Source organism: Patella vulgata, chromosome 1 (assembly GCF_932274485.2).
Source record: "Patella vulgata chromosome 1, xgPatVulg1.2, whole genome shotgun sequence".
NCBI classification, from domain to species: Eukaryota; Metazoa; Mollusca; class Gastropoda; family Patellidae; genus Patella; species Patella vulgata.
In genome coordinates this window covers 67,752,568-67,779,731 of record NC_065879.2, presented here as the reverse complement: position 1 = coordinate 67,779,731, position 27,164 = coordinate 67,752,568, and the positions used below count along the sequence as shown (strand labels likewise).

General features: G+C 33.5%; 1 protein-coding gene across 1 annotated transcript; it reads right to left on the bottom strand.

Moving 5' to 3' along the window:
• Positions 1-672: 672 nt before the first annotated feature.
• LOC126820463 (platelet-activating factor acetylhydrolase) lies at positions 673-26,036 on the bottom strand. The gene is made up of 9 exons (XM_050548468.2): positions 25,696-26,036; positions 20,635-20,749; positions 19,508-19,676; positions 13,874-14,120; positions 13,579-13,692; positions 6,933-7,024; positions 6,352-6,510; positions 5,650-5,798; positions 673-4,796 (listed from the first exon to the last, which is right to left on the bottom strand). The coding sequence occupies exons 1-9, from the start codon at positions 25,888-25,890 to the stop codon at positions 4,714-4,716; spliced, it is 1,323 nt and encodes a 440-aa protein (XP_050404425.2). The 5' UTR covers positions 25,891-26,036; the 3' UTR covers positions 673-4,713.
• Positions 26,037-27,164: the final 1,128 nt, after the last annotated feature.

Genomic DNA, 27,164 nt, shown 5'->3' with positions numbered 1-27,164 from the left:
CAACTGATCAATAAACTTTATTTGTTGTCATATTGGATTTTTGGGGGAGTTTATTTTTTATCAAATGTTGGTAGTTGTATGTCAGGGATCCTGTAGTTTAGCAGGAATGTAACTGGTTTGAATCTGTGCATAAGTGGAGATCCTTGTCAGACAAGTTTACACAGTCATTCAGATGGCGCAAAAAACAAAACAGTTCCACTTGCGTAAAAGAAAAGAATCCATGTCGGTTCGAAATGTAAGATGAGTAGACAGAAACACCACAGTCACAGCACAGTGTCCATAACTTACATATACCAAAATATTGTGTTGACAAGACAGACCCCATTCCAATCCATACGATATGGAGGCATGTGTTAGTCACGAAATTCAAATAAAATTGGTTGGGGCTTTGTGACTTCCTACATGGTTCAAAGTCTCCAATTATGGCGTACATGTATTTACACAGAATATAGAACACCCGATACCACTTCTTTTTGGACAAATTTACTCAGTAAGTTTATCTTCTGTAACCCAGCTCCAAGCCATTGCTCTGATTATTTTATGCAGTCACAGGAGTTATACAAGGGAATGTTTACTCTTGTTTACCGCATTTCTCTTGTCAGTGTCCATAGCATGCGACATGGGCAGCACCAAACAAAGCAACAAATTTTCAAAATGAAGTACAAACTAATATGATTCTAACTGAAACAGTTTTATTTCTTTCAATATTGTTTTTCCTCTGAAAATAGAATATAAAATGTACAAGAGAAAATTTTGTTCATCATAAAATATTAGGCTAAGAAAAGAAAATATACTAAATATAAAATATATACTCTACTAGTACAGAATTATGCTTTCTACTAGTACAGAATTATGCTTAGCAGCTAAACCTCCGACTCGGATCAAAATAATATGTTGATTTTGGACAGACTATAATATGTTTGGTTCTGGCGATTAAGTGGAAGTCAGATTGCTTGCAAAGTTCAGTTTAGATTTTGGCTTATACTGTCCACTTTTGAATACAAAATAAGTGAAACGAATGGAAGCATATTTTAGCTAATACAGACATAAAAATATACCAACATCAGCAACAGTCTTGTGCCTCTGTCTTCAAAAATTTCCTAGTGGACAACATTGCCTCTGCATAAAGTCTATCATTAATTTTGAATAAGATCATATTTGCAATAGCCTGTATTTAATCAACTATTTATTGAGATTCACAGGTTTTTTTTAAAAGATTAAATTAACTTATAGCCTAAACACCATGGATTACAAATTCAAATTTTGATTGTAATCTAAACTACAATAAATACATGTAAATTTATCAAATATTGTATCTATATACGATTCCCAGCAAGTATTATGTTACCATTTATGAATTAAGATTTAAATTTCAAACCAAATTAGAACACAGATCATATCTCATTTCATTACATTAATGTTTCAAACCATTTTCATTGTCTGGATGACTTTAAATAAACTGCATTCTGTTAGATGTTGCAGTGGGGTATTAGCAATGAAATGATGTGTTCAGTCCAGCTTTGTGCAAGTAATAAACATAATTCTGGGAGATTGCTATTGAGTGGGTGAAACCAAATAAATAAAAGTTAAATATTGTCTATAACAATCTGTCAAAATTCACCAATATGACCCCTAATTTACCCCCAGATCTGCATTAGATTTTGGGCAATTTCAATATTGTGTACTTGGGTATAAGTGTGGTTGTAGTATTTCAAAGAAATTAGTATTTTTGATGGGAATTGAACATATATACATGCAAGTTCATGGTTAAAGGTTTAAGACTACACAATATTATTTAAAAACATTTTGGTCGAAAATCTATACAAATCAATCAATTCAAAATCAAACTAAAGTTTACAGTGATAACTATGATTTCATACTGCCATCTTTATGTGTTTTAAGTTAAATTATATCATAATAATAATAATTATCACTTCATACAAACCACATGATTCTTCATATCTGGATATGCTTCATCACATAACAACTACAATATGGACATTAAAATCATACACATTTAATGTATCACAATGAATCGTCCTGCGGTGCCTTTGGAGTTTCATAGCACAAACAAAATTGTAGTCCATAGTGTTGTGTACAAAGAAATAAATGTACAGTAAATAAAACCAGAGTATAAAATATATTTATTTGTCAACAGGCACACTGGGCATCACATCAGTTTATATATTACGTCAATAACTACCGGTAGGTTCATATTTATTATGTGTATATCGAAAATAAAAATTTGCCATAATTATTTAGTATAACAACCATTATTGTCTGAACCACACAGTTTAAAAATATAAATTTAATGAATGCTTTTAGAAACATATTTCATGAATTAATTGTCATTATTAATCAAAACTTTATTTATATTAATTTATGTATCACAATATATGCACTTTAAAATGGATATGAAAGTTAAAACCTTCTCATTTTATTCTAATAAATTCTGATGATTATTAATTAACAGTCAATTATCACACCTTTTAAATGATTGCAGTCTATTTATAATCTTATAGTATATTACAAGCAAACATGCATCAAATTTCAATTTTAAAATTGTATGGCTCTGACAGAGAACACTAAAACTATAAATAATAATTATGTATAAAATAGATCTACATATATAATAAAACAAAAAGAGAGATTTGATACACTGTTTGGCACTATATACTGGTATTAAAAATATAAATAAATAAAAATAAACTGACCAATACCCTGTATATATATATATTATATGTTAATATCACATTATCAACACATTTAGCCACTCTAATTAAAACACATTTATATCTTATTTCATTTACCTTTTGCTTATTGTTCAAATATCGTTTTAGTTATCTTTACCTGATAGAGAGAAGCGATAGATGTAGCTTATAGATAGATATAAAGCTAGCTGAGATTAAAGTGAAAAAAAAAAACCATTGATGACACATAACATGTTCATATAAGGCCAAATAAAAAAAAAAATTTGCATCTCAGATACTCCTGCGTCATGACCTGGTTTTATTTAATAAAAACCTCCCTCCTGCATCAGATTTTTAGTAAGGATTGTCAGAGAACCAGAATATTTTGTTTGTATGGCCTTATTAAGGACATTCTTAATAACTTATCATATTATGTCACTAGTCGGGTTCAAGTAGAGAATAATCCCAAAACACAATAAGTACCATTCGCCCAGTCCCTAGTTTTAATATCATTATATAAAAATAGCCAATCAATAGTATAGACTCAATACACCTATCTTTCTGTAGCATCACAAATTATTTATCTAAACTGGTATTCAAAGCCCAATAAAATCGGATGAAAAGTCTGTGTCTTTGTATTGTTCTTCATACACAAATTATTCAAATAAAATTAGATTTAAAGCCCAATAAAATTCTAAAGAAAAATCGGCAAGTCTATGTGGTCTTCATATACTAATCTCATTAATAAGAAGTATTAGAAGAATGTTAATAAATATCAATTTAAATATTTTCAAATATACACACTGGCCTCATTCTCGGAAACTGGTTGTCTCTTTGCTAGCATACATCTCGAGTCAACATGTCAACAAAAGACCATTATTTCTGAGAAATATTAATTAACCTCTAAAACAGACATATTCCTGGAGATTGACCTTTATATATCCCACGAAAGGTGGTAAATACACGATTCGAAACTAAGAACAACACAATAATAAAAATATAAAAGGTGTCACTAAAATAGATCTATACATAAAAACTGTCATAGATATCACAACTATATAAACATTTCTAGATCTTCATTATCACATTTTCTAGATTGAGACTGCCCCACAAGAAAACAAAGGCAAAAAATTCATCACTAACACAAGAATTTTAATTGTTTTCATTAATTTTATGACTTCGAAAAATTGAATTTCTGTGCCACTGTCGGAGCTGCTTGGCTGAATTTTCTTGTCCAAGTCTATGACGAGTGAAAGTGATCACACTTTTTATGACACACAGTCATGTACATAATATAAAAATAATCTATATTCAGGCACTATACATATACAACATGTAAAACATCAATAATTCTAATGCCGAAATTAGGAATTAAGGTAGTAATTAATGCTTCTAAAGCCAAACAAAAATTAAATGTTTTCTTTGGAATTAAATATCATTTCTCATTTCAATATTATTGGTGTCTAATTTCTTCTGCCATAAATGAGGCTCCATCCCAAAATGATATAAGATTCATATTGATTTAATATTCTGTAAATTTCGGATTTCTAATAATAATCAAGGGTGTAGTGGGGGAGAGGAGGAGTGGGAGCTAGGGGGATGATCTAGTTATATACTGACATTTGAGATTATATCAAACATCATACTGAAATTCTACTTTTGAGCCCCCTTCATGCAAACAGAGAGACAGATAAATGGGGTTTAACATCCACTCAACACAAACTAGGTCATTTTGGGACTAACATTTGTTACAATTTTATCTAAAAATGTGACTGTATATAGCTAGAGGTCTTCAGCAGTGGGAGGAAACCAAAGGACCTGGAGAAAACCCACACACAAGGTTGGACAGGGATAGAAACCATGGTAAATTAGCACTTCCTGAGCTTAAATATAGTACCAAACAAAAATCAAAGTTACTATCAAACCAGCAGATTATTTGATTATTCAGCAGACTAAAGATTATCACAGTATTCAGCTTCACCTTCCATTGGTTAATCTATTTATAGATATGGTCATGTGATGGTCAGGAAAGCTTCAGATTAGTTCCATTTATCACAAGGTCATGGTCACCATTAAAGATGTCACTATGCTGGTCACCAGCCAGCCCTGAAATGCCAATTTGTAAAATAACTATATATATTTGAGACACATTTTTCTCTGAATCTAACAAATAATTTCGATATACTTTTTTGTACCATTTTTCAAACAGGATTTGTCTTTTTCCAACTTGGAGGGTCCGCTTACTATTGCTCAACACTACAGTTACAGAACAAATGTATTCCTTATATTCAGTTGATTCTTTCCCTGTACCTACATGTACAATTTCTAATAGTAGAATTCTGGAATATGGAGTGACTCTATCCAGGTGTTCGCCATGAAAATTCCTGACAGGAAAATCATCTAGTTGTTCAAATGGGATGAAAGACCATGGTTCCAAGTACACCAGTGGCAGATGCAAATCGAAATAAGAGTAGGCCTAGGCCATGGAGCTTCTGTCCGAGTATAAATCTACTCATAGCACACTGCATGGCATATACCCACTCATCTTCATTAGCCAGGTTTAGACAGAAAAATAAGATGCTAAACCTCATTTCAGGTATATAGTGCTTTATATTGCTTCTATAGGCACAATACAATATGTCATAAATGTAAAAAGAAAACCAAGCTTAGATAATGGATAAATTAATTTTTTATGGTTATGTGGAGGCTACAATTATGAGGGGAGAATATATTATCAGCAGCAATTCTGACTACCCTTTTTTGAATATCAACTGGTGCATGCTTGACAATGAATGTACATGAATGATCCTCTTTAATATCTTGCCATCCAACTGACTATGCACACGTTTCTTGTCTGTCCCACAAGTGACATCCTGTCAAGTGGAAACTACATTTGGAAAGTCTTGAAGGTTCCCGCATCAGCCAGGATTTAAATCTGAGACCATGAATCATGACTTACCCAGATGTTTTCGTAGATATCCTAACATTCCTTTAGCACTGGTACCAAATGCCAGTTTAGGGGTAAGACTATATCGAACTCTCATTATGCGAGCTAATACAGGGTTTGCAATGAACTGAAAATCTGATATACTCTGATGACAAGTTCCTCTGAAAATAGATACAAATTATTCTGTAAAAACAAATACTTACATAGCATAACCTTATCAATTTACAAAAACAAACCGTGTCTAGACTTTGCATGAAATAAATTATACTATTTAATGGCTGTTCCTGGCCTGCAGTGATATAGCTTTCATTTAAGAAGAAACAAACTCACAACAAGGGAGGCAACCCAAACACGAAAAAGGGAACATTTTCCAAACACTTTATTTATTATTTTGATGCATATCATGCTTGGCTGTGTATTAGTTCTATTCAATTCATAGAATTGAAGCAATCAATAAATAAAAAGCCTAAAACAAGAAAAATTTCTGATAGTGTAAAAACCATTGTAAGTGTTTGATAAATATATAACAGCATAGGAATGAATGTATTAAATGCAATGCTAGGGCTTTATCCAAAAACTGAGTATGGTTAAAATAAAGCCTACACAGGATCCAGGGTAAAACAACTTATTTGAAACACCACTTTACTATAGTAATTAGTGTCTCAAGGGTAATGCTCACAACCATTGCTTCCACCAATATGTCACACTACTTACCTAACTGTTATCATGGTTTTTGTAAGAAATCGTGACATTTGTTTAACGTTAGCCAACCATTGGAATGTTTCATAATTTATCATTAAAACAGGCTGGGTGACATTTTTATACACTTGTTCATCCAGTGGGTGCATCCAGCCATCTACCACAACACCTGTTCTGTAAAAAAATAAATCTATATTTAAAATCAATCTATTTATTAAGTGTCCTGAAACTTGAATTATTACTGATTTTTTGCAAAGAGCCTTGGACATGATGTTTTCTTCAATAGCTCAGCATTTATCTGTACTTCACTTGATCCATTCCCGTTGAGGGAGGTTGGGTGTAGATCATAATGTCTATCATTGAAAGGGTGTGGTTTTTGGTCCCACATATTATGTGACCTGTCCAACCTCATTGGTTTTCTCTTTTTCTCCCACTGCTAAGGATCCCGATGTCCAAGCGAATTAGTGAAAAAAAATTGAACCATATGTTAGTTACAGTATGACCTAGTTTGTGTTGACTGGGGGTTAAACCCCATTTCTTTCTCTCTATCCACTCACCTTTAAGTTAAAATATAACGGACGGTTGATCCTACTTACTTAAAACGTTTATCTGTAGCTAACGTGCACAGACAGGTGGCGCCACCAAATGAGTGACCAATCACAGAAGCTTTCGAAAGATCTAGGCAATTCTGAAATCATAAAGAATTATTTATCAGTATATCCTCCCAACAGAGCTAAAAAGCTAATTAAGTAAATAGCATTGTTTAATAATTGATTTACTCAAGCTTCTGTAGCTGTATAGAGACTAAATGTCTGGGAATAGAGTTGAGGTATTCAGTACATTGAACATTCTATACTATGATGCATGATATAACATTTTCAACACATCATTTCTTTACTGATTTTATATTTTAACCCTTTTAACTGGAGCATGGGAAGCCATTGCTCCCTCCAGTATACCTTTTGTATTGTGATATTGTAACAGTGTAAATCTTTGATAATAACTAAAGACTGGAACTATCCTTGAAACTATTTATTACCGGAAAACATTAAACATCGTATACGGAGAACAGCACATCCGACAAGCAGAGTAACTGTCCTGGAAACGGGATGAAACCTAGAATGTTTTGTCAATGTACAAATCGGTATTTATAATAAAATGGTATCTTAGGAATTAACAATATACACCAAGGTTACTAATAACAATTAAAGAGGAGAGATTAAACTATACAAGACATTGCAATAAAATAAACAATAAGATAGTAATTAAACTCATTAATGTGTCAGCTGTCAACAATCAGTCATTAGATAAGTAGCTTAACGCCTAATTAACAAGGCAGGATTAATAGAAACATAAGAAAAATAGAAATGTTTAAATGAAAGAATGAATAATGAACGAATGATATATTGAAAGAAGGAAATACCAACAATTCACAATATTATCACCATTATAATTTCCTCTGCGGTGAAAATGATTCGTCCTCGGATCATAATAACATAATAGAAATAAACATTGATAGTACTGCTAAAAATACGGAGGGTTGTTTTAAATGTATGAAGCCTTTTCACTTTAATATACATTTAGTATATATACAAGATAAAGAAATAATGGGGGGGGGGGTAAACAATAATTATTTGGGTTACTCGCTTATGTAGTCACGAAAATAAACTATACCAACATTCGAACAGGAATGTAATAATAAGTCTTATCAGTAAATTATATTTTAATGGGTCTTAATCCACCTTAATTACCCACCATTTATATCTACTTCATATTGTCTTATATATTTCATTAATCACCTGTCTCCAGTATTCTTTGTTTTAAACTTTAAATTGAGCTTATAAATTATAATTAACGTCTACGGGCTATAGCGTTTAGTTACCAGGGTATATTGTTTGTAGATTTATAGGATTAATGCCCTAGGCGATGCATGGGGATATATAGACCCAACTGACAGAATTAGAAAACCAGCGGCTGCCAGGCAGGATACGCCCACATTTTCGAGAGATGGATAGAGAACAAGCTAACAAGAAAGTGATTTTTCCTACAATCAAGGGCCATAATTCAGGAAATTAAAATTCGATATGCGCGAATATCGAAAGGAACTGATATCTTTGTGTTATAAACTTACATTTCAAGTTTCAACAAAATCGGATAAAAATTGTGTCTTCTATAGGGTCCACAACCTTGATATACCATATTTTTACGCTATTTGAGAACGGACGACGGCCATTTCGTCTGTCAATTTTGGTCCGATTTTCACGAAATTCGAACTCAGCCGATTTTTCATACAATCAGGGGCCATAATTCAGGAAGTTATGGTCCGATATGCGCGAATATCGAAAGGAACCGAGATCTTTGGGTTATAAACTTACATTTCCAGTTTCAACAAAATCGGATAAAAATTGTGACTTCTATAGGGTCCACAACCTTGATATACCATATTTTTACGCTATTTGAGAACGAAAGGCGGCCATTTTGTCAATCAATTTTGGGCCGATTTTCACGAAATTCGAACTCAGTCGTCTTTAGGGTGTAACGGTGATATAATAATACGTTTTTTTAAATCGGATAAAAATTATGACCTCTATAGGGTCCACAAGCTAAAAACGTGATTTTTCATACAATCAGGGGCCATAATTCAGGAAGTTACGGTCCGATATGCGCGAATATCGAAAGGAACCGAGATTGTTGGGTTATAAACTTATATTTCAAGTTTCATCAAAATTGAATAAAAATTGTGACCTCTATAGGGTCCACAACCTTGATATACCATATTTTTACGCCATTTGAGACCGAACGGCGGCCATTTTGTCTGTCAATTTTGGGCCGATTTTCACAAAATTCGAACTCAGTCATCCTTAGGGTGTAATGGTGATATAATAATACGTTTTTTTAAATCGGATAAAAATTATGACCTCTATAGGATCCACAAGCTAAAAACGCGTTTTTTTGTACAATCAGGGGCCATAATTCAGAAAGTTACAGTCCGATATGCGTGAATATCGAAAGGAACTGAGATCTTTGGGTTATAAACTTACATTTAAAGTTTCAACAAAATCGAATAAAATTGTGACTTCTATAGGGTCCACAACCTTGATATACCATATTTTTACGCTATTTGAGAATGAAAGGCGGCCATTTTGTCTGTCAATTTTGGGCCGATTTTCACGAAATTCGAACTCAGTCGTCCTCAGGGTGTAACGGTGATATAATAATACGGTTTTCTAAATCGGATAAAAATTATGACCTCTATAGGGTCCACAAGCTAAAAACGCGATTTTTCATACAATCAGGGGCCATAATTCAGGAAGTTATGGTCTGATACACGCCAATATCGAAAGGAACCGAGATCTTTGGGTTATAAACTTACATTTCAAGTTTCAAAAAAATCGGATAAAAGTTGTGACCTCTATAGGGTCCACAACCTTGATATACCATATTTTTACGCTATTTGAGAACGAACGGCGGCCATTTTGTCTGTCAATTTTGGGCCGATTTCCACGAAATTCGAACTCAGCCGTCCTTAGGGTGTAACGGTGATATAATAATAGGTTTTTTTTAAATCGGATAAAAATTATGACTTCCATAGAGTCCACAAGCTAAAAACACGATTTTTTGTACAATCAGGGGCCACAATATGTCATTTGAAAACTTTAATCCTCATATACAGATGTGACGTCATCCTTTGATGTTGGGGTACCATTATTTCAAATGGTACGGACAATGTGCCAAGTGTACATTATTTATACTAGTTGAAATATTGGACCCGCATGACATATTTCATTGAATATCAATATCAATATATTACTTAATGTCTCGCACTCGACCATTAAACTACACATATGGCATAACGGGTGTTTACAGTAAGTCACCTTATTGAGAGATACACAAAGAGCATTATGAACGAATTCTGAATGTAGGAGCCTAAACTGTCACAAATTCTAAATTAATACGTACATACAACAGCCAATAAATGACATTAAATTATTCTGACTATTGGGAGACTCATATTTGCTTTAAATCATTGCATTTAAAATCAAACACATTTAAATGTCTCCAAACAAATGAACACAACAAAGAGAAGTAACAATCGTAATGATCGTAACTTCTGACTATAGAGTGTACAGCTGCAGTGTACTATGTACAGCTGAGTGTACTAGCACTTATTTAAATAAATATAGAAGAAAAAATCAACAAAGGTACACTGACTGGTTTTATATCATGAATAATATACAGACAGTGTGTGTCTCGTCTATATCTAAAGCTATTTTTAACAAGTAAACATTTGTATTTAAGCCAATGCCCAGTAGTCTACCATTATAGACCCCCCCCCCCCCCCCAACAAATAGATAATCGATTTATGAAGGATTTTAGTTAAATCAAACATCATAATGTTTTGAATATTTTATTTCATAATTTAGAAACATTTAAATAGAAAATGGTTGATGCAGATAAACACCATTACATTTCACAAAAAAGTCGGGACCCAAGAAATGTTATGCACTAAAGGATAACTAGTTTATCAACATCTTGGCTTATCACTACTTAGGTTCATAATTGAAAATAAATCACTGGATGGATTAAACATAGATGACATGAATACACGGACTACACTCGTTATTAGAAACAGGTTTAAACATAGATTGATTTGAAATAACTACATTATGTTTTACTAGCTATATGTTATCTAATAAGCAGTACCATTCTCTAATCACTAGTATCAAGCTATATAATAACCAGTAGCACATTATATTAAAACCAGTATTACCCTATCTATTAACCATTTTCACATCTATTGTATTACTCGTATCACCCTATTAACCAGTATTCCCCTGTATCTATTAACCAGTATCACCTTATTTATTAACTAGCATCGCCCTATTAACCAGTATCAACCCCTTTATCAACCAGTATTTGACTTGACATGTATCTACATGTAATAATCAGTATCATGAGTATCAAAATATCCAATAACCAGTATTACCAGTATCACCCTAGACTATTAACCAGTAGCACCCTAGACTATTAACCAGTATCACCCTAGACTATTAACCAGTACATCACCCTAGACTATTAACCAGTAGCACCCCATTTTAATTTTGTACAATAGTATCTTGTTATAATGTTATTATTACCTGTTTTTAATATTAAAAATTATAAACAATTTATTATTCTTGTATTGCCATTTTCCTTTTATTTTAATATTATTTTTTGGTATTGCCAATATCCTTTACATCATATTAAAACAATTAAAGTGCTTAATATTAAAGAAACTTATCTTCTGATCAAAAAATCCACTATTACTAGTATTAAACAATGTGTCAGCACCTAATTTATAAAACAAACATCTCCAAAGCAGTGGCTTAAAAACGTTTTAAAAGGAAATTAATTTTTTTCAGAAAAGAAAGACTGGTTTTTAAATGTATACTTAGATAATATTATCTGGAATAATGATTTATTTATTTTATCAATATAAACCGATATTATCATATTGATGTAGATGTTTTATATATACCGGTAATAAAAATAATCATATTGCAATCACGTAGATGTTGTATATAAAAATAATTACGTAATAGGTGTTATTATCGACTACTGATTAGACAAAGTGATTTGCATTCAATCAAATTTTCATCTTTAATGTCCATCTAATTCAAATCAATTACCCTAATCAAAAATTTATCGACACCGATTTCCAAAGCGATTACCACAAATCGCCAAATCACCTCTGTGTGCGATTTAATCGGGTAATCACATGTTTTTTTGGCAACTATGTCCAGCTTGCTTTATGTGGAAAAGTGAAGTACTCGCAGTAAAAACCACAGTTACTTAAAAGTTCTTTAATGCAGTTCAGAAATTCTATAGCTCAGAGCAATATGTGGTGTGAACTTGATTAGCATTAGTTTATAACTAAGGTGAGAAATAACATTGGGACTACTGTAGATAATAAATCATAATCTATATTAAATGTCTCCCTTCCTGGCCTAAAGGGCTAGATATTTCATTCAAGGTTTATCATTCATTCTATAATTTGATAAATCTAAAGTTATTTTGAATATGATGTTATTCATACAAAATAGTGAGAATAATAATGCCACTTTAAATGTACAGTAATTAGATAAATTCATCAATATTATAGAACTGCATTAGAATTTTCACTCAGTTTTTTTAATGAATGATGGATAATTGGCAATTACCCAACTCATGACATATCTTTGGCAACATTTTTGGATGCAGGGATAATACCACACTGATCGGCAGTGAATATTCACTAAGTCGCTACAATCACTCATGAGCTTGTGATATTGACTTTTTTCCCTCGGCAAATTAAATTCTAGAACATTTTTTTGAAGTAATAGAAAAAGAAATAAAGGTGTTTGAAGTATATCTAGATAAAATATATTTCCTATTTAGTGTAAATGGGTATATAAAATGAGTAAAAGGCGACATTCTGCCTGGACCAGTTCACTCTACAACGTCTTATGTAAACAATGCACGCCCCATGGAGCCAATGATTGACACTTCGTGATCTGACGTCACATAAAGGTCAATCATCTTATACAGAGTTATTATAATTGTCTGCGATATCACCTCGGTGGAAGCGGACGTAAAATACAACTAACCCATACAGAGTTATTAGAAGGCTTTCGTAATAGGTCTGTGAAACAGAGTGGGATAATCCTTGGTGACTGTATAGGAGACAGACCACAATTAATTTCCTGATTGAGTGCAATGATAATTCTGGTCTCTTTGCTTGGTTCCAACTTTCCCCCCAATTTTCGTTCAGCTGAATGCTTTTCACTACAGACAGAGAAACAAATGGTCATGTCTTTACTCCAGATTGTGTATGAGGTTGACCACTAAAATTTTGACATACATGTACATAAACTAGCATACTAAAAACATGTAACTATCTGCCCGACCAACTACTTAACTCTGTTATCCTTCCGCCTCTAAATCATGAATAATCACCAAAACATGGCAGAAAATATTATTTCAAACCCCCCTTCTTCAATTGTAGACTCAAAAAATCAACAAAAATTGCCATGCATATGGGAAAAATAGGGAGAGAGAGAGCGAGAGAACAACTATAAATAAACGAGATGGTGAAATTTAATGGTGGTCTGCTTCCAACATTTTTTGGGGAAGGAGCTCCAGAGTAATTGCTCCTGACTGATACTACTGACCGAATACTAATGATAATATTTAAAGAACCATAAATTCTGGTGTGCATCTTACCTTAAATTGAGAAGTATCAAACACGACACCGAAGACATTATGTATTAACTCTCCCTGATCCATGGCCGTCAATAAATCTAATACTTTACGACATTCTTCTGATCGATGATATATCTATACAAAAAATTAAAAAATGTCTAGAAGAAGGAATTTTAAAATGTCTTTAGATTAGTTTGACCTGGATCAAAAATAAAGTTGTCAATTTCCTTGGATTTTCTAAGCTAACTTGTTTTGTAAAAAGATGCAGGATATAGATCCACATTAAATGTAGAAGTACAAAAAAACCCAAACCCACCTGCCCATTTCGATATTTAAAGTCAAAAATATCTTCTACTTTCTCAAACGGTTTCCAGTCCTCGTTAAATGTGTTTAAATGCTGTAATCGGTGGCGCTGTGGGGTGTCGGGGGGTGGTGGAGTAAACGAGGAGGAGGAGGATGACTCAGGGGAAGAGTGAGAGTCGGTGGAATCCTCTGTATTATTGTTGTTAAAATTATTATTGAAAAATTCTTTTAGTCGTAATGCCATTGACGCTGAACCATCACTATAAAAGAAAAAGAAACCTATAATATAAACATTTTACTTCGAAAATTGTAGCTTTAAACATCTTCACATGTGTTCTCAATTCAAATGAACTGGATCATATCATACTATACTTACGCTGTCTGTCTACAATTAGCTTTGTTTGAGAAAAGACACTAAGCTAGTTGACTGACATCTTAATTCCTAAATCAAAAATTTTAGTCAAATCACTAATTATAGTTGAGAATTTTGAGAAGTATTTATCCCGCTTCCATTTAATTAAATTAAATATGCTTGTTTAGTCTTTGTGTGTATGACAGATGTGAAATGTACTAGAAACATATCACAAAAAAGTACATCAATATTTTGATACGGCAGCCATTCAGGGGAGAGATCTATTCTCAAAGTAGATAGTTCTCTGTGTCCAAAATGGGACCTTATGATGGACATTTTTTCTGGACAGCTGCGTTTCTGCTTATTCTTCATTGAATTCCAACTGTCACAGGTATTTTTAAGTGTAAATATATGGATAGACCTTAGTTATTTGCCCCATCCGAATGATCACTTTTCCATCACCAACACTAGTTATGCTAACGCCTTTAAAGTAGGTGAATACTTTGGAACTTTGAATAATAATAAAACCTTTTTTCTATCAGAAAAAGTGATATAGCCTCTTTAACATATAAAACTCAAATAGTTGTTTAAGTTTAGGTGATAATGGGTTTGGTCTCTTGGTTCTGAAGAGCCTGCTCCTACAAATTGGTGAATTAATGAAATGACTGAATGTGTGGAATTAGACCCCATTCCTTCCTCACTTGTTCCTTTATCATGATGTCAAGAGTCACAGTGACCCCCAATCTTTATTAATGGATTAATTATCAACACTGTATATTAGATGACAGAGACTTGGTAACCTGCCAGACTATTTCTACCTTTCTATGAAATGAATGAATGATATTCAACAAACCAAGTCTGATAGACATGTGTTCTACTTAATATTTCAATACTCAATTACTTTAATGCCCTTCTTTCAAAGTGGCATTAATTAGCTCTTTGGAGATGTTCACCAGACAGTAAAATATAATTTAAAATGTGTCGTGATTAGTCTGTGCATGAAATGGGTTTAACGCTGTACTTTTCTACTCCAACTGGGCCATATGAGTCTAAAATTTTACCTGTTTGGCGTCAAATGTTATATAAATCATTAATTAGACATTTATTCACATGCCAAGTGCATTATAATCAGTGCTCTAGACCATCGGATACTTTTGATTTTCAATGGATTAAACATGATTGCTAGTTATGATTTAATTAAAAACGTAAATTTAATTAATTATGGACTAAAATGTTTTTAAATAAAAGTACTATTAATTGTATATGGTCTTACACATTGTATTTACATGTAATCTTTAATAGTCATATTATTATGTCCATGATGACCATGAATATATTGTTGAAAGTGAGAAAGAAATGGGGTTTAATGTACACTCGACACTAACTAGGTCATTTTGGGACTAACATATAATTCAATTTTATTTCAATTTTTGCAGTGGGGGAAACCTGAAGACCCGGAGAAAATCCATGAGGTTAGACAGGTGACACTACTCTTTGTCATGTACAAGTGGGGAATCTAAACCACAGCACTTGACTCAAAAGACAGATCTTATGATCCAATGCGCATGCATTAACTAATCCCCCCCTCACCTTTTATATAATATAAATTAGAATATGCATTTGATAATCATATAAACTTCTGACAAACTTTTGGTAGTTCATAAAGCCCTTAAATTTGCTGATCGCCTTATACATTTTTTTTTACACCTATTTCACACCTTAATTAATCCTTAAACTGTACATGTCTTAACAGTAGATTATCTTAATGCTTGGATTAGATCAGGTTTATAAACGGCCCATCAATGAATTAATGCTTGCTTGTTTATATTGTCACAAATTTTCAATTTTAGATTAAACTTTCACATTTTATTTTACAAAGGATTTAATAAAAAAAAACAAACAATGATCAGCTACAACTGGAACAGAACTTTTTTCAGTTTTAATTTAATATAAACTCTCTAAAGGTCAGTCTATGTTTATTAGTTGCTCCTGGCAACCAAAACTGTTACAAACAACAACAATAACAATGTCTATGTTCTTTGTTCTTACACCAAATAAGCCCCTCGTTTTACGGACCAATAGCTTGACCTATTTTACTCCAGTCAACAAGCTTATACCCAATAAATCATAATAGTTCTTTAGCAGTTTGTAAGGTAACGAGGCGTAAAGTTATCGATAATCACAACCCTTAACAACAAAATCTGTCAAATCAATAATATTTTCTTATTTATTTTTTTATCACATTACATAATGATATTAACCTGATGTTATAATAATTAGTTTAGATCAGAAATAAACCAGAAATAAATATTAAAGACACTCAAATCTTTTTATATTCTAACCAGCTGATCATAAATCAAGATTATATATATATATTTAATGGATCATAGACATGGTATATTTATAGCAAGCACAGATTAAAGTATTAATACTGGCCTATAGTCAGTTTAATTATTCATAATTTCATTTCATTTCTAACTTCATTTAAATGTGTTAGATCATGAGGTCTGTTATTGAGTCAAGTGGCGTAGTTTTATGACAAGGAATCAGGGTCACATGTCCAACCTCATGGATTTTCTCCAGGTCCTTCATCTTCTTCCCACTGCTAAAGACCCTTACGCACTAGCTACCGTTTTATTGAAACAGACCCCATTTTCTATCTCTCTCTCATTTAAACATGCATTATGCAAGAGCTAAATCTGATTATTGCAAGTCTTAATTTAGGCTTCAGATGTTAAAGAAATTATAAATTAGATCTTTATTTAAACAACAAGACCAAAATCAACTCTGTAGACCCACGGATGGCTCGGCTACAGCTCGGATTTAAATAGGATTTCACTAATTGATTAAATCAAATAAGGGGTAACCTGATGAAAATACGTCAGTTAGATCGAGGCTAAATGATAGAGTGTACTTAGCGAGGAGCTGTAAAGCGTTTCCGTATGCCATTGAAAACTTTACTTGATAATCGAGATATGTAGGTGGAGTTAACGCCTGTCAATCAAACGATCGGCGAAGGTGAAGACGTATTTCGCTACCATTTTTAGTCAAATATTACAACGATGATAACTATGTTCAGAATAAAGTAATTTGACTAAATTTTTCAATATATTCTTCTTTCATCATCTACTTTTGAACTGTTATAGCAAGAATGTATCTTTAAATGTATGTTTGAAATTTCAGTCACCTTAACTGTAGTAATATGCTACACAGATCAATGGTTTTTCTACAAGTGTCTGATTAATTTGGACTAATGTGACTGTCAATAAAATCAGACATAAATGTTGGTTTTGAAAGTGCTTTCTTTCTATGTAAGTAGTACCAATAAAGAGCTCTTGACAGTTGACTTCAAATATGAGCGGACGTAAATACTGCTATCCACACAAATTCTCCTTCCTTGCATTGCACATGTGACATAGTAAATATAAACTAACTCAAAATATGGTAATGAGCTGATGATACATTTAACGCTGATCAATTCAAAATACGGTAATTAGCTGATGATACATTTAACATCATTCAATTTATTTTCCATATTGTATTAGCTAATATAACCATGACTGCTGTTACACGTATTCAGTGGTGGGCAAACTACAGCCTGCAAGCCAAATACGGCCCTTCTACTACATCTGAAAATTTATGAATAATTTTATCTCTAAATGAAATAAAAAATGGAAACTGCTTACTGTTGGGCCCAAATTCTAAACAGGCGTTACTCTCTGTAGGGTCAATAATCTTTGTAGGTCTGTTTATATTTTGCAGCGTCACTCAATGACGTAGCTGCCTAATTGACGTCACTTGACTTGGGCCTACTTTTATTTTACATTATTGTTTGATTTGTTGACATGCTTTGATTTTTCTCCGAATATAACTATGGAGTTGAATAAAAAGTGCAGAAAAAATGCTTTGTTCTGCATTGCTTTATTCAATAAAATGTCATTTTTCATAATCCTTGTTTGGCCCTCACTTTGTTTCAAAACTTTGTGTACGGCCCTTCACCTAAAAAGTTTGCCCACCACTGCTATAGTTGATAAATTAATATACATGTATGTACATTCTATTCAACAATATACTACATTGTATATTATCATATACATTATGGCCAGCTAAGTGAGACCCGACTCAGACTCTGTTCTGGATGAGTCATTAAGTAAAATAAGCACATGCTTAGTGCATTAATTAAATGTGTCGCACCACACAGTTTAGCAGGGCGAAAATAATAAATCTGAAAACAAACCCGATAATAAATGACAAAGAAAAACCATAATGCATACACAACAATTTGAGTAAAGGATTGGTGTTAAGAAATATCTTCAAAAAACAAGATCTGTGGAAATGTTTTTTACAATAAATAACGGTAATCTTTCACGAACATATGACTAATTTATTTGAGCGATGCTTGGTAAAATACATCTAAATATCTCAATCCTTTCATCATAGAGCAGTTGAAAGCAATTATCCAGCTTTTTTCATTCAGATTATTTAGAAAAAGGCAATTTTAATTTAAGCATTTAAGTTTCCTACAGTTTAGTATCGTGTTTAATTTGAATTACATATTTGGAAGTATTGTACGGCAACCATTGTTTGCTTCAATAATTTTTAATCACCCTTTTTCTGAAAATATTGGTGCATATCAACTTCAAAGCTAAACATCTGAACCATTGTATAAGATTGATGCATACATTTTCATATTAATTTAATGGTCTTTAAATCTAAATCTATGCATACTTAATTATCCCTTTATTAATGCAAATAAGTGAACCAATACAACTAATTAACCTATCTCTGTCAATACCAGATGTGCTATTTATATTTCTGGTATTAATATAAAGTACATTTTCAGATGTGCAATTTTCTTTATGGGGTTTTAGAAAGATAGAGGAATGATGGCAGACTAATGTTTTTGGAAATATTAATTTCATCACAGTTAAATTAAGATCTATAAAAGGCCTATGATTTTCATTTTACCTTTTGCTGATCCTCCCAGCATCTACAGATCCCCAAAAGAGCAGACTTAAAACAGATATCTTCAGCTTATCAAACAATATAGTTTTGACCATTTTTTCTCCATTTATCAGCTTCCATTTGGAAATATAATTCTTGGGGAGGAGCAAAAAAATGGCAAATGTTCAGGTAAAACTGATATATTTTCGAATATTAATCACAGATTTTTCAAACAAAAGTGTTATTTTTTGTAAATTTTCGTCCATGATGTCAGAAAGCAAAATCTAAAAACTAGCTCTAGCCTCACGAAATCCTATTGGGTCATGTTTGTGCATGAAGACTTACACTTACCTGTGTTCAATGGCTGCTACAACAAATCCCTGAGAAGCCAGTTCACAACACAATGTAGAGTAGGTGGTACGATTACCTCCGAGACCATGCGATAAAACTATTACAGGGTATTTAATGTTATCCATCTTTAACACAGGAGCTTGTGATAACGCTGGTACATAGACATCATCTGTAAACACATAAAAACAAAATTACAATATACTACAAGCTTATTTTATTTCTGTGTTTATTCAACATGACATGACATATGATATATGTAGTGATGCAGGGTTGGCAACAATCAGCAAACCCTGAAAAAATATCAGTTGGTAACTTTGCTTCTATATAGATAGTGCTGACAGAGGTTTAAGGTTTGATTCCCAACAGACGCAGCTTGATACATGTCTATAAATATTGAAAGAACAGACGGTCCACAGATTAATTACAGATATGTTTGCAGGTTTCCTATCAGATTAATTAAAAGTAGGAAGGGGGTACTGAACATTATTTAGAAGGGAGTGGTCATTCCACCTTTTCCCCCACTGATACCTACCCATATGAAAAGATGCTGAATAAGGGAGGGCAGTTACAATTTACCATTCAAACTTCAGGAAATGCTTATTTTAAAAATGGCGCCTCACTAACCAATGATAAGTAAGTACTGATTTTAAGAATGGTATTTCATTATGGTAACCAATGCTAAGAAAATGTAAGTTCTTGTATAAAAATAATAGCTCAGTATGGTAACTAAGTTGTGACATTCAGAATGGTAATTCAGTATGGTAGCCAATGGTAACTAAGTTGTGATATTAACAATGTTAGCTCAGTATGGTAACCAATGGTAGCTAAATTGTGATAGAATGGTAACTAAGTTGTGATATCAAGAATGGTAGCTCAGTATGGTAACTAATGGTAAATAAGTTGTGATATTAAGAATGGTAGCTCAGTATGGTAACTAATGGCAACTAATTATAAATTGTGATATTAAGAATGGTATACAGTATGGTAACTAAGTACTGATTTTAATAAAGTAAGTGGTGTCTCAATACAGGAATGACAGCTCACTATGATAACTAATGGTAATTAAAGAATTGCATGATAATTATTCAAGCAAATTCTAGAATTAGTAAAAATAACTGTCAACTTACCTACATACCAATTAAAAAATTTGCCAAATGTTTTAATATTTCTCCCTAAAAAATACACATAACCATGACCATATTGTTTTCTTGGTAACCATAGAGGCCATTGTCTATCTCTTTTCTGAAAAAAAGAGAGCAAAATGCTTTGAAGGTATGAATCAAATATAAAAAATCTGCAGTGGCTGGACTTAAAATTGTGATTGATAAATTGACTGTGGTTGTCACAAAAAATCATCCTCTCCTTGGGAGACCAGGGATACGTTGTGGGGTCATGGAAGGATGATCAGGTGCTTGTCCAGCTTGGTGGGGGCATGGGGGGGGGGCAGAACAGAGCTTATTATGTTTTTCCTACATTCATCGAACAAACAAACGTGCGAAAACTTGCCGAGATATTGGCCTCACTCCACGCTAATCCTATACATGAGCAGAAGTATTGTCTCACAGCTTCTGATTTGATAAAATTCTCGGGAATCCCTCAGATCTCATACCAAACATGACATTGTCTCCAACCCAGTCATCTCACCTACTCCCCACTGCTCAAATTCCTGAACACGCCTTATATCAAAGCTATATATTGAACATCTTCATAAATTCTGGGTGGTAGTGTCGTCTTCAATAAAGAATTTCTCTTGTATTAAATGCACTGAATCAGTAGCAAATTTAGCGGGGAGGAAAGTAATAGCTCCCTGTCTCCCAGAAGTCTCTTTGCTCTCGAAAAACATTTTTTGACAGTACCCGATACCACATAAATTTGGTTTTTTTTATATTTAACAACCCTTAAAAGATTTGCACAGTCCCATTGCCCCCTATCTTAGAACGTTCATTTAATATAATATTCAAAGTTTGGATACCCCGATTATATAAATAACATTTAGAATCTGTTTTTTTGTACTTTCAATTACTGTTTTCTAGAACATTTCACAGCTCACATTCTCAGACCTTTAAACAAACAATAAACATCTACACCCCTCTATTCTAAAATAAACTGTTCACTATATTCTCCTGGTACAATGAGGAATAGTCAACTTATAAAAAGAAGGGATGTTAACCTGAACAGCTGTTTCTTCATTTAAATGTTTGCACCTTCATTCCACAAATCAAAATACCATTCACAATCAGACTCCCCAATATTATAAAATGAACTAGTCACAGATATACAAATGCATAGTATTGTAGAATAATCCACCCTGAACCAAAGGGGTGTTTTACCATGTGTTTTTCTGTAAAGATTATGTTTTTCATTCCTAAGATGCTTCGAAATTTTACACCTTTCCCTAAATTTTGCTTATTTATTTAGGACTGAAGTATTGACTTGATTTGATTTCTGTTGGCACCAGCCTATCTGATTCTTGATTAAATTCTAACAAAGAAAACAACACTTGCTGCCAATGAATATTGCCGCCTACTTCCAATTTTTTCTAGGTGATAATTATATAAACACAACTATATAGTAATGTTGAACAGACTATAAAAAGTAATTAGTCTATCAATAAAAAGAAATTGAAGGAATAAAGTTTATCATTTCATCAACACAAGACTTTGGTCATTTTGCGACTGACACAGTTTACTTGGCAAACCTCAGCAGAATCAAGTACCCTACATCTAGCCTTGCCTGTATGACGAAGTCCGCCATTGGAACTACATTCAAGTTCCTGGATTACCAACGGTGTCACCCATGACAATGCCTTTGAAGAATGTTTTATCCTACAAAGTCTGAAGCTGTTTTTCTTTCAAGTTTATCTGATTAAAGGACAACTTTGTACTGAAAATTCTACACTCTTCGAACAACGCAATTTTGAGAACTTTTTTCTAAAAGCGGCAAGTTTTCCTAACAAGTAAATCAGTGCCGCATTGCAATTATATAGGCGTAGGTACTTATCACCTACCGTCATACAGCCGAGGTTAGATGTAGAGTACTGGAATCTGCCAAGGTTTGCCGGGTGTAACACAGTTATTTAGTCTATGGTCACAACTGGGAGAAGAAACATTCCTGAGCCATACACCCCCACCCCATCCCCAGGATTCAAACCAGGAAAATCCTAAGATTGACCGAGCTGCGATGTAAGTGGTGGGTAAGATGCTGGCTAGCTAACATGAGGTCCGTCGTTCGATGCCTGTGTTGGCCTGAAAGTCAATTAGAATTTTCCGGCATGATTCCCCTTTGTCAGATGTACAGGATGGAAGGCTTGGCATAGGACAGCATTTAATCTTTTGGATAGGATAAGAAACACAAGGTCCTGTTGTAGCCTACATATTGGTGTGGATATAAAAAAAAAACTGACAGTAGGCCATAGCATCGTAGTCCGGGCAAAATTTCCTTTAAAGCACACTGCATGGTATATGCTCATCTATATTAGCCCAGTCGGAGCAGAAAAGTAGGACGTTAAACACCATTTCATTTCTAACGTTATTGTCAATGCCTTTTACAATAAACTAAATACTTAAACAAATGTCAAGTTTTAATCTGAATGTGTTATCAGCTACACAGGCTTGACAAAGGACAAGATACCGATTTATAAACAAAAAACAGTGTACCTTTTTGGTACATAGCATATTCATCAAGTTTATTTCACCATATTTGTTTAATACTCTTGTCAGCAAAAAGACTTGAGAACAAGATAATAAATAACTATGTGATCAGCATGAACCTATCCAGTGACTGTGTGGGTGTCATCGAGGTCAAATCTATTAAATCTCTCCCAACACCTTTATTTACATTTCATTAGTTTCACAATATACCTGTACTTAGATTACCTTTATCTATACCTATATTACATGTATATCCACCTACGCTATGTTGGATCAATGGGGGTGGGAAGGAACAGTGGCGTGGATTAAAGGGGGTAGAGGGGGTGACAGCCCAAGGCATCCATTTCATGTTGACTTTTATTTCATCTGTTTTCCATATTTAAATGTCTTCCGTTCTTACATTTCTGACTAATACATGTAGGCACTGGCCCTGGGCATCACTCAACCTCTATATGCCACTGGGAAGGACAGGGGTATTGAATTGACCTCCTCTGTCCTATTGACACACTTAAAGTGACCTTTTAAATTCACAATTTAAAAATAAAACAGACAAGTAGGAAGTAATTACTTTATTACAAATCTAGCTATGAGAAGGTCAATTGTCTCTTTCCCTGTGCTCCCCAAATTTAGCAGGCACTGTGCTTTGATGAAACAAATGCAAAAAAGAAGAAAAATAAAGTACTTGCAAGTGTTGTTTCTTGTGGATCAATCTCAAGAAATAAAACAAGTTTTTAATGCATCAAATTTTTGCACATTGCCTATTTGCGGAATTTGATGGCAATTTTGGAATTAGAGAATGTCTGATCGTGAATGTAAAATAACAAGCTAAAATTTCAGAACAACAATATTTTTAACACAAGCTCTTATTGTCCTATGACCATATGGTCTGTCACTAGTCCATTTTTATAATTTCGATTCCAGGCTTGTGCGTGACAAGGAGTAGATTTCAAGTCTAACATGGTGTGCTTTCTTCAGGTTCTCTGGTTTTCTTCCACTGCTAAAGATCCCTATGCATATAAGTGAATTATTAAAAAAAATTTGTACCACATATGTTAGTCCCGAAATAACCTAGTTTGCATTAAGTTTAAACCTTCACGCTCTATCTCTCTCTTATGATGTAAAATCTTCCCTGGCAGTTGGAATTAGAAAAAGATTAAGTGAAGTAGCAACAACCTGGACAAAATTCTGCTCCCATTGTCTATGCACACATAGAAAATATAAGATTACCAACGTTGAGTCTCAAATGACCAAATTATTATACTGGATCAGTTATATTAAAACAGTATATCTTTGCTTTTCTTCTTACCTTATTTATATTTAATATTTCATTTTTATTTTTATTTTTGGGCGCCATGGTTGTTCAGTGAGTAAAAACGCTGATTCGCTAACCTGGAGGTCCAATGTTCGATCGACGATCACTGCACTGGCCGAGAAAGTTCATCATGATTTCCGATGTGGTTCCTCTCTGTCAGTGGTGAAGAATGGAGGGCCTGGCAAGGGACAACGTATAGTCATTCGAATGGGACGAAAAACTGAGGTCCAGTGTGTACGTAAAAGGACCCTTGGTATTTAAATTTGAAATGCTGTAGCGCCACTGTCTGGGAAAAATTTCACACTGTATGGCATATGCCCGTCTTCATTAGCCATAAGTCGATGCAGAAATGTAGGCCATTTATTTCATTTATTTATGTTTTCTTTATCTGACTGAATTTTATTTACATACAACATCACCATTTATATATAAACATGTAACGATGTATCATACAGTAACTACGTATTTAAGTGTAGTATATCATTATATTGTAATTATTCTGTTTGTTGCACTAATGGGGTATTCAGTGCAATAAATATTTTTAGCTTTGTATTTTGTATGGGACGAAAAACCAAGGTACTGTTTATATCATTAGTAGTAGTATGCTAAAGATCCCCTTACAGTTTCAAATCAAAATAAGAGTATGGTCACTGTCAGGGCAAAAGTTTCAACATGACATTAAAATCATATGATAAATCTAATTTCATCTTTAGCATTTTTAATATTGACATTTCGGCATAATAACTATATTTATAATGCAACATTGTAACATAAAGGTAACATGTGTTGGTTATTTAAAGATTACTGATCATTAATTTGTATATCATATATATATTGGTAAACATGTGCCTTGTGTATAATTTACCTAGCAGTGTTAAACATCAAAGGGATGTAATACAAGCTAACAATATAGACAGGAGTGAAAATGACCAGGTATATATACATGTATATCATACCGTTATAATGAGTAAATGTGATATAATACTTCTAAAAGTTAATTATATACCTCATAATCCCTATGATAACAGGTTTAATTAGAGAGAACATAATCACATGGACTATATGGGGTATTTTTCCATAGTATTCTAATCAGGTGGTTAAATTAAATGAAAAATGTATCCTATCAATATTAAAGTTTCAATTTAGGAGAACATGTACTTAATTAATAAAGGATGCCGCTACATCTATTACAGGTTAATTAAAATATAAAAATTAAAAATACGTACATAAATATCTGATTTTTTGGTCGGATAGAACAATCGAAAGAATACACCTTCTTCTGTATGGTCATTCATAAAATCCACGCATCCAACAGTGTACGGACCTTTCCCCACGGGTAAATGACGGCGAATTTTATTCTTGAATATTTTCTTGGGCGCGGCAGCAGCCTTTCTCGGTTCCTTCGTTATGCTTTCATCCATTTTAATTCCAACTATATACGCTAACTATCTTCCATTCCTAACGTGTTAACAGTGTGGACTTCAATCACTCGCCGTTCCGATTTCACAACTGCTGCCAAGCTCGAAGTTTCCACTGCTTCAGGCCGTCCGTATCTTAACAGCTAACATAATATTTAGTTTCTAGTCATAGGTCACTGGGTTCCCGTTATTCAGCCTTCACATTGCGAAACTCAACCGCCCTTCACCTTTGTTGATGAACGGGAATATAGATTAGCTGCTAGGAAATCTGTTTTTGGTGTCCCATATAATGAAATGAAATGGGGTATAACTTCCTCTATACTGGGCTAATGAAGACGGGCATACAGTGAACTATGAGGGAAATTTTTCCCGGGCAGCGGCACTATATCGAATTCCAACTGCCAAGGGATCTTCTATACGTGCTTACAACGGGACCTCGGTTTTTCGTCCCATCCTGCACTACAGACAAGGGGAACCCACATCGGAAAATCCTGATGAACATTTTCGGCCAATGCAGGGATTGAACACGCGACCTCCAGGCTTCCGAGCCCGCGTCTTACCCACTTAGCTACCATGGCTCCCCTCTATATAATCAAGATATGTACATATTGGTAGGCCTATATCTGATAGGACATTGCAGATATCTTAATGAACAAGAAAATAATTATTTTATCCAACAAATAAATTACATCCAAGATAAAATTAATAGCACGTGAACAATGCCGAGATGGAAAGAGCAAAATGTTAATTTCCATTCACCTTTTGATTCAGCTTAAAGGAGGGATGGGAGTGGAGAGGGGAATTGGTTGTCAAAAATTTTATCTCAATCAAATGTGAATGTCTAGTCGCTCGATCGGATGGTGGGAAACACGAGGTCCCGTCTATTTGTTGGTGTGCACGTGAAATAACCATGGACAGTAGGCCTGAGCGTCGCTCTCCCCGCAAATTTGCGATATGGCGTGTACCCGCCTTCATTATTACTCCAGTTTTGTGAAGAAAAACATTAGGTTAAAACCCAATTCATTTCAGTTTATAAATATAATTTACATGGACAAATACGGGGTTTTCAAGAGGTGTAGGCAGGGCGGAGGTCAAAGGAAGGTGTTAAAGATCTTTTTTTGGTGATTTTTCTGAGAAAACAACCCCGAGAAACTCAGCTAACAAGTACAATTTGTTACATTACAGTTTGTGACATTTTTATTTACGTTTTTGTTACATTGTTTCAGTGGCGCAGCCATGATTCTCATCGATGATTGAAAACACCTAATATTTTTGAC